General features: G+C 40.1%; 2 protein-coding genes across 4 annotated transcripts; one reads left to right on the forward strand and one right to left on the reverse strand.

Annotated features, from left to right (window-relative positions):
- The first annotated feature begins 1,067 nt into the window (after window positions 1–1,067).
- LOC127769988 (7-hydroxymethyl chlorophyll a reductase, chloroplastic) lies at window positions 1,068–6,369 on the forward strand. 3 transcript variants are annotated; one of them, XM_052295653.1, is made up of 18 exons: window positions 1,477–1,501; window positions 2,255–2,581; window positions 2,662–2,770; window positions 2,855–2,943; window positions 3,040–3,077; window positions 3,412–3,490; window positions 3,918–3,969; window positions 4,050–4,112; window positions 4,215–4,312; window positions 4,493–4,528; window positions 4,666–4,727; window positions 4,828–4,855; window positions 5,126–5,205; window positions 5,314–5,383; window positions 5,504–5,561; window positions 5,670–5,734; window positions 5,824–5,918; window positions 6,015–6,369. In XM_052295653.1, the coding sequence occupies exons 1-18, from the start codon at window positions 1,490–1,492 to the stop codon at window positions 6,097–6,099; spliced, it is 1,446 nt and encodes a 481-aa protein (XP_052151613.1). In that variant the 5' UTR covers window positions 1,477–1,489; the 3' UTR covers window positions 6,100–6,369. The 3 variants fall into 3 exon arrangements, with proteins under 3 accessions (XP_052151612.1, XP_052151610.1, XP_052151613.1); XM_052295652.1 differs by lacking the exon at window positions 1,477–1,501 and adding an exon at window positions 1,068–1,187 and having other exon boundaries at window positions 2,855–3,077; XM_052295650.1 differs by having other exon boundaries at window positions 1,230–1,501; window positions 2,855–3,077.
- Window positions 6,370–8,197: 1,828 nt separating this feature from the next.
- On the reverse strand, window positions 8,198–11,832 carry LOC127769987 (pentatricopeptide repeat-containing protein At1g60770). The gene is made up of 2 exons (XM_052295649.1): window positions 11,516–11,832; window positions 8,198–9,773 (listed from the first exon to the last, which is right to left on the reverse strand). Exons 1-2 carry the CDS (start codon window positions 11,729–11,731, stop codon window positions 8,415–8,417), a joined length of 1,575 nt encoding a protein of 524 aa, XP_052151609.1. The 5' UTR covers window positions 11,732–11,832; the 3' UTR covers window positions 8,198–8,414.
- Window positions 11,833–15,798: the final 3,966 nt, after the last annotated feature.

The raw sequence follows: 15,798 nt of genomic DNA on the forward strand, positions 1-15,798 counted from the left end.
AGCTCGACACCCCGACCTCAATGGCAACCGTGACAATAGTGTGCATGACGATGGGGGAGGAGAAAATACATGTTGGTAACTGGAGGGTGCGACTGTGCATGCAAAGACGAAGAGGAGGAACGATAGTGGCTCATGGAGAAAGAGCGGTTGGTGGCGATGCGTGGAGCGATAATTAGGCCCCGTTTGGTAGGGCTCCAAACTCCAACTCCTATTTTTACTCTAAACTCCAACTCCAATAAGAGCTAGCTCCGATTGGAGTTAGAGACTTGTTGAAAAGTGTTTGGCTAGCTTTCAGCTATAAATCTGAAAAAAAATTTAAAAAATGAAAAAAAAAAGAAAACCCAGCCGCTGGCCATCCCCAGGCGCGCCGCCGACCGCTGGCCACGCGCCGCCCGTGCGCACCGCCCGTCGTTGTCTCGGCCGCCGCTGATGTTGCCGTCGCCCGCCGCCGCCGATGTAGCCGTCGCTCGCCGCCGCCCCGCTGACGTTGTCTTTGCTACTGTCGCCCGCTGCCGCCGCCGCTGTCGCCCGTGCCGCAAACGCTGTCGTCACCCGCCACTCGCCGTCGCCGCTGCCGCCCACGCTGTCGTCGCCCGCCACTCGCCGTCGCCGCTGCCTCCTGCCAACGCTGCCGACGCAGTCGTCGCCACCCGCCGATGCAGATCGGGAGGGGGATGGGAGGAGGAGAGAGAATGAGGGAGAGGAGGTGTGGTGGGGTAGTTGGGTGGCATTTTGGTGAAAATAGGCTAAAAATTAAAGGGTAGTGGGTCTTTTGGGGTCAAGTGGAGCTGTGTAGTAGCAAAAACTCAGCTCCACCCCGTAGTACAAATTTGTGGAGTAGCTCTGTTAACTCCGCTCCGAAAAAGGAAGATTTGGACCGTTTGGCACAGCTCCAGCTCCAACTTACCTAGAGCTGGAGCTGTGCCAAACGGGGTCTTAGTAATTGCTGGTGGTACGAAGAGTTTGTTCTCGACATAATCCCTAATCGAGTTGAGTAATTTATTTATTTTTTCATAGTATTGCTAATACGTGGCCCACTCGTCATCATAAGGAAAAATGTTGAGATAAAGGTAGCGTAAAAGAAAGAATCTCCCGTCTCGTCTCCTCCGCTCGTTGCGCCAAGACGAGTCGCGGCTGAACAGGGGAGGGGAGGTGACGAGCAGAGCAGGGGAGGGGAGGGGATCCTGGTGAGCCTCTTTCTGATTCATCTCTCTCTCCCACCGGGACTGGAATTTGCTTGCGTTCGTTCGTTAACCCTAGCTTCTCTTCTAGATCTGGAAGAAGCTCTCTTCTCCTCGTTAATTTCAGAGCCTTAGCCTCTCTTAATACAAGTAGTAACAGTTTGTTTGTTTGTTCCCCCAAAATTCCCAAGTTGGATCCGCCCCTGGCTCTAGCGTTAGCACGGCTGGTATCTATGGTACCTGGAGCTGATATGTTGAACCACTGGTTGATGATATGGTTTATGGACCGTATAACTATATAAGAACGTATGATGGTGCTTGTAAGGATGAGATTTCCCATATATATTATCCTCCAAAATAGATTTTCTTGGTTTAGGCAATGCACTGTGCATCTGTTGCATGTCACTTGAAATAGGGCGACAAGTACCCCGTATGGGACATCGTAGATTTGTAGATGAATGCCAGCCATCGATTCAGGTTAGATGCAAACTTGTTTGATGGCTTAGGTGAGTTTCGGGCAGCATCTACGCGACTTATACTAGAGAATAAATAGGGAGTTAACACAAGATCTTCCATACAGCACTTGGGAAGATTGAATAGCTACCTAGCCAGTTAAATGAGCGTTTTTCTTTTTTTCATCCCTTCTATATAGCAACAAGAAGAAGAAAGTAGGTTACTTCATAGCATCATATATATACAGACAGTGGTGGTTTTAGATGACTATGGTGCTGTTAAGATGCGAGGGTGGTATGTCGGTGGAGTGGGTGCAGCGGTAGAGGAGAGGACAGAGGGTGGGAAAGATGGTGTGGGTGGGGAGAATCTGAGCCTGAGGAAGAGGAATGAGACAGATATTCACTTGCATTGGTAGAAGTTCCTTTCTCCTATTTTCATCCAAAAAAAAAAAAATCCTTTGCCCTACGGGATTAGAAATAATTATATGGTAGCGTGCATCATTGTAATTTTAGAAAGTCACACTTGAAAAATGTTTAGTACTTTTATGCAGGTTGTTAATTCATTCTGTAGATTAATTCATTCGGTAGATTATCATATTTCCACGTGAATTTCACATGCAGGCTGACTATTCAATATCCATGGCGCGGTGCATCTCCTTCCTGTCTACCTCCTCGTCCTTGCCATGTGCCACAAAACCGCCCTGCTGCTCAGTGTCCTCTGTCTTACCCTCGTCTCCGTCCTCTCATCAATGCCGAGGTAGGAAAACGAGTTGCAGGTCAATTAGGGCGCTGCGGGAGGATTGGAGGGAGAGATCCAAGGCCATCCCTCCTGGTGGCGTCTACCCAGCCAAGGACCACTGCAGCCAATGTGGGCTTTGTGACACCTACTACATTGCGCATGTCAAGAATGCCTGCGCATTCCTAGGAGATGGCATGTCCCGTGTCGAGGTATCATGCTAGTCTTTCCTTCCTGTATGCATGCTTTATTTCTTTCAAGCTAGCTAGCTTACCAAATCACATTTAAGTAGGATTTGGAGCCATTGGTCCATGGGAGGGGCAGGAAGCAAGACATGGATGAGATGTACTTCGGAGTGTATGAGCAACTCCTATATGCCAGGAAGATGAAACCTGTTGAAGGTTTGCTCCTTATCCACCATTTTTTTCTAGGCCACAAGATTGTGGTTACATATATGCTAATTAATGGCCAAGTAATTTGTGCAGGAGCCCAATGGACAGGAATAGTGACAACGATTGCGGTTGAGATGCTAAAGGCAAATATGGTTGATGCTGTGGTTTGTGTACAAAGGCACCTAAACAACAATCAAATATTACATAATTGCTTTCCGTTGCAAAAGGATTTTTTTCATGGTCTTGAGAAAACTGTTGTTTGTCTCCTCTGCAGTGACCCAGATGACAGGCTTGCTCCAATGCCTGTTTTAGCCAGGTAGGTACTAAGACAATGGTTGCTTGCTACTTCAGATTTTTTTTTTTCATATGGCTTGTGCTTACAACTTCTTACTTAAAGTACATTTGCATTTTACACTTATATGGTTTTATGGTCCATGAGGAGGTAACATGAGATACCACATTTTGTAGTATAAATTTTGGCACCTCCCAATATCTGTGATAGAAGATGAGGTACCTCTCGGTATCTCCTCAAGGACCATAGAATCACTCAAAAGTAAAAACCTTGCTTCCAGTCTACTGATTAACTACTCGTGCTGCTCATGCTTGCTAGAATTGAAGCAAAATTTGATTGATCAACTATTATCTCGTAGGACGCCAGATGAAGTTATTGCAGCCAAAGGTGTGAAGCCAACATTATCACCTAATCTCAATACGCTTGCGTTGGTTGAGGTAAATCTATCTCTTGTGCACACTATGCATCCTTTTTTTGGGTCACTAGCTCCTGTGTCTTGCCCCCTGCCCTTCAAAACCTATACAGGCATATGGGTGATTACGGCAGATATCTTTTGCCTTGGACATGAACTTGGAGTCATTTTATCCAGAGCATTTTTACCTCATCCCCTTTCTAGGCAATTCGAATTTAGTTTGGTTTCAAAGGAATCAGAACTAATGTTGTTCTATTCAACCTACAAGATCAAATTTTACTTAATGTCATTCCAGTAGTGACTCTAAAGGCAAAACAAAGTCCAATTTAGGCTATTAGATTCTACAATCAAGACCATAATGATATGATGACAATATGACATGATAGTTGGTCCATACTCTATCTTCCTGACTAACTCTGTCAAAACCTCAGTTTCATGCTATCCTTTGACAGGCAGCTGGTGTGAAGCGTCTTCTCTTCTGTGGTGTGGGTTGTCAAGTGCAAGGTGTTTACCTTGCCCAAACATTCTTCTATTTCTAGTGGTGACAATGTGTTGTATCTCATAATTATCCAATGTGGCAACAGCTTTGAGATCAGTTGAGAAGTATCTTGGTTTGGAAAAGCTTTATGTGCTCGGGACAAACTGTGGTAACTACTAACTGATAACTGAATTAGTTGATCTTGAAATTTGTAATTACTGTGTTGCATGGAGGATATATTTGAACGTTGGCTTACAGTAAATATTCACAGTGGACAATGGTACCCGTGAAGGACTTGACAAGTTTTTGAAGGCTGCAAGCAGTGAACCAGAGACTGTACTGCATTATGAATTTATGCAGGACTACAAGGTAAAACTTTGGAATAATTAGTACTCTATTTTCTCTTATTTTTGACATACTGTTTAGAAGTCAACAGTTCAACAGGCAGTTTTAGGACATAGAGAAAAACTTCTTGAATCAACAATATAACCATGTTGTTGCTTCCAAAATTTTGATTCATGACTGTTGTATAACTCAGCGTATTTGCAGGTTCACTTAAAGCACTTGGATGGACATATTGAAGAGGCAAAGCTTTTTTTTCTTTTTTCTTTTCTTGTGCATCACTGATTCTTTTAAAATAATCATTTACATCACTGATTCTTCTAAAATAATCATTTACATCACTGATTCTTCTAAAATAATCATTTACTACCTTAAATCAGGTTCCCTATTTTTGCCTGCCAGCAAAGGACCTAGTTGATGTTATTGCCCCATCATGCTACAGGTAATATTTGCCCGTCATATAATTGTGTTGCCAGATTTTCTCCAGAATTTCCAGTCATCATTCACAACGAGCTTATGTTCTTACTACTACCATCCTGCAGCTGCTTTGACTACACAAATGGCTTGGCTGTAAGGTTTCCATCGTTTTAAAGTTGAATATTTGTACTCTTGCTATAGCAGATATTCATATTTTGGAAAGGAACCATCTGGTATCTGGCTGTATTATTCCTTCTGCTCATTGTCACTTCCTAGTACTTAGTTGTGCTCGTAGGGTTGGTGTTTATTTTCGTTGGTCTGATCAAATCTGAATGGCCATTATATGTCCCTTCTATACAGTTGCCCTTCCATTCTCGGTTTGCTCCCAGAGATAATTAATATACGTTTGATAAAGAAGTGCAGGATTTAGTGGTGGGCTATATGGGTGTACCAAAGTACCCTGGAGTTTCCATGACACAGCACCCTCAATACATTACAGTCAGGTAGAGTGAATGGGGATGCTGGAGCATGGCAATTGATTGTAGCCAGTTTCTGTTGAGCAGCAAATTGATTTTTTTTTCGATCATAATGGTATTATGGCATTCCTTTAGGAATGATCGTGGAAGGGAGATGCTCAGCCTAGTAGAGGGCCTCCTGGAGAGTACACCTACAGTTAGCAGTGTATGCGTCGATTCACGAACTATCAGAGACTTCTTTTTTTCGATGTAACTTAGATGAAGACTATGCTAGTACATATATCTGAACATGAAGATTAATTGTGCCTTTCTCTTTAATTTTCAGGGCGTCAGGCAACCATTTGTTATCGAGACGGTTAAAGCTGACGATGAAGCAAAACAGGGTATGAAGTGAGCTATTAGATGTTTATTCCCGGGTTTTCTACATTTATGAGATTGAATTCTATACTAAGATACTCCTAAACAGTCACCTAAGCTTGAAAATTTTGCAGGGAGAGGACCTTCTCAGCCAGCTCCGACATTTGTCGGCAATGTTATAGCCTTCCTACTGAATCTGGTTAGTATTGCTCGACCATATTTCGCATACATAAGATGGATCGAACACATGTATATAGTAAAAATACTTCTTTTGGTTTGATTATTCAGATTGGGCCGAAGGGGCTAGAGTTTGCTCGCTACTCTCTGGATTATCACACGATAAGGAATTACCTCCATGTGAATCGGGCATGGGGCAAGCAAAGGTATATATATATTCTTGATTTTGTAGGTTTAATCTTGATGTGAATATACAATTAACCTGAGATGGTTTACTCAACTGGTTGTTGACATGAACACAGAGCGGAGCAGCACATTCCTTCCTATGCCAAGAAGATTGTGGAGGCGTACGACAAGGACGGACGCATCGAGTCAATGCTCCAGTAGCATGGGACGCTAGTCTGCATTCTAGATTATTATTATTTTTCCTCATATCGACTTGTTCATTCTAGTCAGTATATCCCATAGTTATGTACATTCCTGAGCACACAGCCAGGGTTTAGGGGAATTTCCTCTTTACTAATTTTTTACATGTCTTATCTGACTGTCTTCCTGGGAGAATCTCCCGATAAAACAGTCGGGGGCTAGGGGAACTATACATATTACGTGTACATTGATCAAATATGAAATTTCTTGTATAGAATTGGAAAATGGTAAGTATTCTTGACCAGCCTTGCCTGACATGCTATATATAGTTCAAAAAATTAAAAATTATACTAGTCAGATGGGGTAATAGACAACAGATAACCTTATTCTAATGAGAGGAGAAAGTAAGGTTTTGACAAGACTAGCAGTTTTTACACACATTCATTTAAATATGTTTACATATTCATTTAAATCAGTTGCATACATTGATAATCGGCCTATTAAGTTGCTCGAGGTGATAAGAAATGGGTGCAATATATAGTTGTTTTTAGCACTAATAGATGATGAGCTTAATCCATGGTGTTTCCTCGGAGTCTCGGAGATGAGAGGGGTTGATATTCTGGTGCTTCTACCTTTTACTGGAGCTACATGGAAGGTTGATGACTAATTGACTATGCACCTTCAATTAGAGCTGTTATCCAGATGGACACGGCTAGATCGCGAGCGCTAGTGACATGGACACGGCTAGATCGCGCGCGCTAGCGGCATATCGCTAACCAGCGACGCCCTTCTCTTTCAAAAACGTTACTAGTACACTTTATGCCGCTAACCAGCGACGCCCTTCTCTTTCAAAAACGTTACTAGTACACTCAACGGTACATGCCTTTTTTTTTTCTTCCTAGAGAATTTTCTCCTAAATTACTTATCCGATCTATAATCCGATTACACTGTTATGATCGTTGCAATTAAATCTTTACAACAAGATCTTACACGATTATATTCTGATAAAAAAATATCTATGTTGTAAATTACTTTTATTATATATGTAAGTTACTTTTGTCCTATACATAAATTACTTTTAGATTTAAGCTCTTTAATAACTTATATATTTTAAATCGCGTATTATTTTCATGATCTATTTACATCATTGTACTCTACATAAAATATGAGACAAAACAAGATCCATGTTGAATATATTCAAACATTTCATTAATTTAAAAGTAATTTATTTAAATTGTAGTAGTAACTTAGCTATTCAATAGATGTAACTTAGCTATGCAATAGAAGTAAGTTGTTACAACATTATAATTAAATTCGAGAGAAAAATATTTTGTATCTAAAAATTAAATTTAAAGTCCATAAATTATAAAATTGACTAAAAACTATAATAAACATAATCGACTTAAAGCATTATGAATATATAAAAAGTAATTTATATATATGATAAAAGTAACTTAAGTATATGATAAAAGTAACTTAACTATATAATAAAAGTAATTTACAAGTATAAATATTTTTTCATCGTAGTATACTCATGTAAGATCTAGTTTTGAAGATTTAATTGCAACGAATGCAATGGTGTAATCGGATTATAGATCGGATAAGTAATTTGAGAGAACTTTGTAAGGGGAAAAAATACATGCATGTGTAATAGAAAAAAAAGGCATGCATGTGCGCTGGCTTCTCCACGACTTCTATGGTTGGCGTCGCACGATAAGACAATATCGAGAGGCCTCACTGATTAGTTTTTGCGTATCCCGACGGTGACTTCAGCAACTCGAGCCGTCAATTCTCTGCTCTGTTACAAGTCAACTATTAGGATCTACTACTCAAGTTGTTCTTTCATGCTACAAATTCATGCCAGTAAATTGAGAAATGTGTAGAACACCGGTGAAAGGTTCTGGGTATTGTATTTACCCCCAAAGATGTCAAAGAATTGTTGGTGCCATTGGGATCCAGGAGATTTTCCATCAGCTTGGGGACAAGCTGAATTTCAAATCAGAGTCGAGGATACCGCAATACTTTTAAATCATTTTCACTTGTATTTGAATGTATTTAGCAATTGGTTTGAATTTTCTACCAACAGAGTCGAGGATACCACAATAAGAATACAAAGATATAAAAAATTCATCTTCATATATTAGTCCATAGGTATGGGAACTGAAAGAAGATTTCAAACCAACCATTCAGCATCTGGGGACTGGGTCGAAACAGCCGAGGAACAAAAGTAAATGTAGTGCTAAATTTCAGCTTACAGCAACTATTACAGGTTTTGCAGAACCATGTGAATTTGCATGCATCCTGATGTTATTACATAATCCAAATCTAAGGCACGTTCATTGATCAATACAGACAGAATCAAGCAGCTTGGCGGTTTCCTCGCTGACTTCCACATTTTCGATCTTAAGGCGGTGCCTCATCCCAGGGAGCTTCTTCCCAGCAGCTGCATACGTGCGAACCAGTGGTTCAAACACCACCGTGCCCAAATCCTTCTGTACCTTCTTTAATACCTCGACAAATTTCTCAGCTCCATCTACATCTTTGTTCTTCTCAAAGTAATCCATCAAGGTTTCAGTCACTTCATGTGGTGGCACCCAGATCCTACCAGCGCTGTGCCCTTTCTTGATTGCACGATCAGCGCACCAGTGAACCATCTTGAGATCCCCTTCCTTGAGATAATGTTCCATGAAAATTTCCCAGGTCTTAGCATTAAGTCTTCCACCACGCATCTTGGCACGCTTCTTGACAGCAACAGCTTTGTCAAACATACCCTCTGTAATATATGCTTTGATCATGGCATTTGCAACCCGGATATCATATTTAGGATGCTTCAATTCCCCATCTGTGCCCTTGTCCTTGGTTGCCTTGACATCAGATTCATTAGATGACGTTTCAGCTTTCCCAGGGGCCTTTGTGTTAGTCTTAGGTGGATTGATGTACTGAGCTTCCCACTCTTTGAAACAGGCCTCAGCACCAGGTAGATCCTTCAAATTTGCCAAGGCTTGAATCATGTTAAGGTAACTCATGTTTGCCCTTCTTGGTTGATTCCGCTTCAATGATCGCCAAACACGATGAACTTCCACTAAATTTTGTGCTCTTGCATATAATGTAATGAGGAACTGGTATGCTTCAAGATCATTGCTAGTGTTCCGCTTCTCCAGCTCCTTCAGGGCAGCTTCTGCTTTCTCAAACAGTCCAGCATCAACATATATAGAAGCCAGGTTACTGTAGGTTGTCCAATCAGGAGTAACACGACCATCCCGTTTCATCTCTTCAATCACCCTCTCAACCCCTTTTATGTCTACACGAGCTGCGAGCGCCCTCATCCAAACATTATAGGTATAAATATCAGGCAACACATCATCGGCTTTCATATCCTGGATGACACTAGGGACCTTCTCATGTTGGTTGACTTTCGTGTATAGTGTCATTAAGCTGTTATAGCACATGGCAGTGAAAGCAAAGTTGAGTTCCTTCATTTTTTCCATAAGGGCTTCAGCCTTCTCGGTCATTAAGTCTTTGCAGTAACAGTTAAGAAGAGCACCATATGTGAGATGAGTTTTGGAAGTTTCTGGGAGGTCCAGGAAGTACTTCTCAGCAGCAGCAATGCCTCTTGATTTGGCAACGAGATCAAGGCGGATTGCCTGGTCACTGACTGTAGGATTCATGCCTCTTCTTGCCATGACTTCAGAAAGCTACAGAAATATTTTTTTTAAAAAAAAGAAAATATATTTAGCATTAGCTTGGAGGTATAATTTCAAATCCAGAACCCACAAGCAGGTAAAAAAAAATAGTGATTTTTCATATGGAATTAGCTCGGCATATATGCCCTGCTTGCTGCATTTGAAATTAACATACATCAGAATGAAAACACGCAATCTATATTTTCCGCATTTCAAAATAACATGAGTGGTTCAAACGCATACATATTTACATTAATAGTATCATTCATTTCAACTAGTATAATTTTACCGTATATGCTACACATTAATTACATTCGGTGCAATTTTGTATCAGTTATATACAAAAGGGTGGATAAGGGAATGCAATACAGCAATAATTCTATACAAAATTCATGGTCCAAAACATGAATGATACACTTCACACAGAAAGAAAGCATAGAAATCAATCCTAAAAAACAAAAACAATAGATGCAGTCAGTCAAACCAAAAATCCAAAAACAATTTCAGGTTAAAACATTTAGAAAATACAATCATTTACACTACAATGGTGCCAAACATATTCAGATGCTAAGAGTCACGGTGTTCCAAGTGCAAATTAGTGTGTGAACTTGTAAAAATAGAACTGCCAAAAGATTGCAAGGTTGAAGTTACCATTAGATACTGAACACAGCCGACACATTATTGTTATAGGATGGCTCAACGTGGATAAATAGTTGGGAATTTGGAATGACGTAGATTAACATAGGACACCGTGATATTCATTGAACTGAACATGGGAAATAGAACTTCTAGAAGAGATGAATATTAACTCATAAGAAAAGAGAGAAAATGAGTTTTCAGTATGCATTCTTGCTCTTTCCTAACAAAGCAGTACAAATAGGAAAGCATAAACAGGAAACATAAGAAAAGAGAGAAAATGAGTTTTCAGTATGCATTCTTGCTCTTTCCTAACAAAGCAGTACAAATAGGAAAGCATAAACAGGAAACTGATTCTGCTAGGAAGGCAAGAAACTGGCACTACAGGTGTCGAAAGAAACTAATTATCCCACTGTCCATATCCTTAGCAGCATGCAAATAATAATGAGACATCATTAGTTCTGTTCATTGTTACATAAGAACAAACAGATTGGTCTCCAGCCAGTTATACTGTTGAGATGCCCCCATTTCACTGTAAAACGGTACACCCCTGAAAGACAAAACTACAAGCAGACTGTATGATCTGATCGCGGCAATCTAGAAGTACTCGTAGTATTTCAGTAACCTATACTGAAACCTATGAAAAATTGAAGCGAATACGAACCCAAAGGTCAGCATATTAATATGGGTAGACAGTCGAGTTCTATTTCACAAAGGCTGAACTGCTGATGATCAACCAAACAACTCGGCTTAAAACATATATATGGGCCACCTAGGATACCATTTCACCCGTGTACAAAATACTTCGATTGTCATTCAGAACATTTGATAACATTAGCACATAATCAAATTAAGCATTTCACGTTTTCTTTCTCCCAAAATAAATTAAGTATTTCAGCATTTTGCTGAATGGAACTAACAATTCCACCTGACTAAACGCACCGATATATATTTGATCTCAAAGGGGGATAAATTTAATTTGCAGCAATAAAGAAACCCATCTTCACAAGATATACAAGATAGAGACACTATCGCATAAACATCTCAAACAGTTTCATACTTCCAGCATGGTCAGATCTAGCAACCACACACGAATGACGAACAGATCGGGGTCTGACCTTGAGGGCGGGGCGGTAGAGGGCCTGCTTCCGGAGGCGGCGGACGCAGACGCCGACCTCCCACTTGAAGGCGCGCTTCCGGCTGTCGAGGAAGCCGTCCACCTCCTCCCGCACGGCCTGCGGCGTGGAGCCCCGGCGGAACAGCCGCCGGTACAGCGCCTCGTCGACGTACTTCTTGCTCGATCGCCGCGCCACGTCCTTCACCCGCGTCGCCATCTCGCCGCCGCCGCCGACTACTCCGCCGCCGCCGCCGCCGGGGTTTTGAGGGTTTTTGGGGCGGCGCTGTCGCGAGGAGAGGAGAGGAGAGGATGGGTGAGCTCGCGTTGCCTTACCACACTCGGCTTGTTGGGCCCTGGCCTTTACTGGGCCGCGGCCTACATACGTCTTGAAGTGCGTACTGTTGTTGTAGATTGGAATAAGTTCACCGGTTGGTCCCTCAACTTAACGGCGAGAATTTTTTAGCCCCTTAACCACAAAACCAGAAATGTATACCCCTAAACTTACTTAAACTGTTTAAAGGAGGTCCCATGGCAGTATTGACTCAATTTTTGTCCGGCTTTGCTGACGTGGCATCCTAGTCAGCAAAAAAAAAAATGTGAGACCCATAGGTAAGTGAGAAAAATGTGGGGTCAACTTGTCAGCAATCTCTTTCTCTTTTCCTTTTTCTCTTCTTCTCTTTTGTTTTTATGTTTGCCGCAGAGAGAGAGCGGCAACGACACTCTTCTTCTCTTTTGTTTTTATGTTTGCCGCAGAGAGAGAGCGGCAACGACACTCTTCTTCTCTTTTGTTTTTATGTAGCAACGGCACGCGGCCGGAGGTAGGCAGGGCAGCGGCGGCAGCGGGATATATATAACTTTGTAGTGGATGAATTTTTCATTGAGGTTGTCGTTTGGATGTCAAAAATATGTTATAAGTTCAAATATATTTGGATAAGCGAATTTTTAAGATTTCTAAACGATCTCGGATGGTGATAAAATTTATATGAAAGTTTCCTTGTAGTATAAGTTTCAGTGAAGAGTAGTTTCAAAATAATAGTATTTGCTTTCGAGAAAAAGTGTTAGCTAGTTGAGATAGTAAGAATGATTTGTGGGAGGAGAGGTCTAAGTTTGAATCTTGCATAAAGCATGCGCGCGAATATTGTATGAAAATTCTTTTAGTTGTGGGAGTTGAAGCGTGAATACTGTGTGAAAAATCTTTCGAGTTGTAACAATTGAAGCTAGGTCATGTATAGGCATCAAATGTTTAGACACATACATAAAGCATTATATGTGGACAAAAAACCAATTGCACAGTTTGCATGTAAATTGCGAGACGATTCTTTTGAGCCTAATTACCAATTGCACAGTTTGCATGTAAATTGCGAGACGATTCTTTTGAACCTAATTACGCCATGATTTGACAATGTGATGCTACAGTAAACATTTGCTAATGACGGATTAATTAGGCTTAAAAATTCGTCTTGTAGTTTACAGGCGGAATCTGTAATTTGTTTTGTTATTAGTCTACGTTTAATACTTCAAATATGTGTTCGTATACTTAAAAAATTTTGACACACGAACTAACTAAACACGACTATAGTTGCGTAGTAAAATATAAGATTATTTTTAGGTTTTTTGCCCCTAAAAAAAAATAAAAATAGGACCACCCTGTAGGTCCCATTTCTATATTAGAACCGGTACCAATGAGGGTGTTCTTCTATATTGGTGTCAATTAAAAAAAAAAGATCGACACTATAAAGGATTTAGAATCGGTGGTTTCGACGGTCTCATTTACAAGTATATACACCTATGTAGAACCAGCACCTAAGCAGACACCCACTATATAAATTGCATTGCAAACTTTTCGTAAATTCAAACAACTGTACCTTTTCGTAAACCCAAACAACTTTTTTGTAGGCGTTCTCGGATTGGCCCGGGGTGAGCAGAGTAACCGAACATATGTAGCAACCCGGCATTGTCCGAACTCATCGATGATCGAATTATAGGAGAATAATACCCTTTTTTTTATATTCTTTTTTAAAAGCAGCAAGGTCTGATAGGTAGGAGTAGGAAGCATTGGGAATTAGACTTGAAGCAGCAACGATTGGCTTCTCTACTGCTCGTGAATCTCCAGCCGATCTCCTGTGCTCAAGCAGGAACTTGTGAAGACAGGAGATTATTTTGGATGCAGTTAGTTGTTAGAGTCTGCATGGTGTAGGCGCAGCGAAGCAAGCGACAGAATTTGAATTATGAAATAGATCTTCAGAAGTCAATGTATCCCAAGATTATAGCAAATTTTGCTATAGAACACTTAGGCCTTGTTTAGTTCCAAACTTTTTCTTCAAATTTCAACTTTTCCATCACATCAAAACTTTCCTACACACATAAACTTCCAACTTTTCTATCACATCGTTCCAATTTCAACCAAACTTCTAATTTTAGCGTGAACTAAACACACCCTAAAGTTTGTGTACTTGCTGTCGTACATATCTTAAAAATATGTTATGGCTGAAAGACGTCCCAAAAATTTGGTAGTTTGCTGCAGGACACTTTCGAGTAAATTAGAGAGATAAATTCTTCTAATAGACGAGAATGTCCCTAGGATCACATATTTCTAACATGATCTTAAAGTGAAAATTCGAAAATTATGCAACTCTAAATATGTTATCATCCCAAATTTATTGCTAGCATGAGCTTAGAAGCTTTTGGCCGTAGGTGCATTCTCGTCTATTTAAAAATTTTCACTCTTCGATTGGGTCGGAAGTGTTCTCCAATAAATTATGAAATTTTTAGGGTTTCATTCAGCCATAACATATTTTTACAATGTTCATCGGCAATTACACAATTTCTATAGCAAAATTTGTCTAATATTGTTATGCAAGAAATTGTGTCAAGATTGTTGATACATAACCATCCGTTCAATGACTACTCCACACCCATTCAGTGACTACCATATGGAACTTAGTAAGAAGAGACCCATATTTATCATGTGCTAGGATGTAATTAATCTTGTACCTATATATTAAACTGATTGAACGTGGGTAATTATCATTTCATTTTTTTCTCTCTAGCTAGTTGAGCCGGATATATGTTAAAACAATGGCAGTGGTGTGTTTTGGCAAATTACCGCAAAACCAAAGTGAACTGACAACAGGGGTGGTGTGTACATACTTGTTCATATCGTATACAAGAGGGATGCGAACCGAGTAAGGAGTGAGTTTTTCATCCATCAAAGATTTTCTCACACATGAGAAATGCTCAGGGATCTTCCGGCTAGCTTTACGATGTGGTGGGCTAAACGACTTCTAATTATTTGATATTAGGTCATTCTCTAATATTCGCATCTTTAAGATTTTCTCACGCATTGTATTTGTTATAAACTTTGTGAGTATTCCAGAGTCAGTCCAAGTACTAGAGCAGTAATATTGATATTTTAATTTCTAATATAAAGCATGAGTATCCATTTCATTATATTAGACATCTGGAGTTGAGAAGCAGAAATTTCAATTTATTTTGTACACACAAGATCTAATGAACCATGCTTTGTCAAAGGCAGTACGATACAAATTAGGCCCTCTAAATAATTTAGGCTTATAAGCTAACTTATAAGACAAAAAGTCTAAGCCTAAACAAACAAGCAGCTTTTTCATTTGGCTTTTTTAAAGCCATAAGCCACTCTAACATTATTAGGCCCTTTTTGTTTAGGCTTATAAGCCAACTTATAAGTCGAAAAGTCTAAGCCTAAACAAACCAGCAGCTTTTCCATTTGGCTTTTTTGAAGCCACAAGCCACTCTAACACTATTAAGCCAAAAGCTAGATTGGAGAAGCTTTTTTGGCTTATGTGAGGTAGATGTATGACTCAACCACTAAACTTAGGACATTAAATCCATTGGCTTATAAATCATATAAGCCAATAAGCTGACTTAAAAATCTAAGCCAATAAACCTAAGCCTAAACAAAGAGGGCCTAAGCCAAAAACTAGTTGGAGAAGCTTTATTGACTTAAATGAGGTAGATGTATGACTCCATCACCAAACTTAAGACATTAAATCCACCAACTTATAAATCATATAAGCCAATAAGTTGTCTTAAAAGTCTAAGTCAATAAGCCTAAGCCTAAACAAAGAGGGCCTTAAACAGTCTCCAATAAACTCACCTTTACTCCAGTATATATAGACATAGTCCGATCGCCAAAATGACAACCTGCATAGTTTATCTTGGTCTACGTGGAGGTTCTCTATGCCAAAAGAAATATGCAAAGATAGCTCAAAGAGAACGCAACAAACTTTTTTTTAAGTACAGCAA

The sequence above is a fragment of the Oryza glaberrima genome, chromosome 4, assembly GCF_000147395.1.
Source record: "Oryza glaberrima chromosome 4, OglaRS2, whole genome shotgun sequence".
NCBI lineage: Eukaryota > Viridiplantae > Streptophyta > Magnoliopsida > Poales > Poaceae > Oryza > Oryza glaberrima.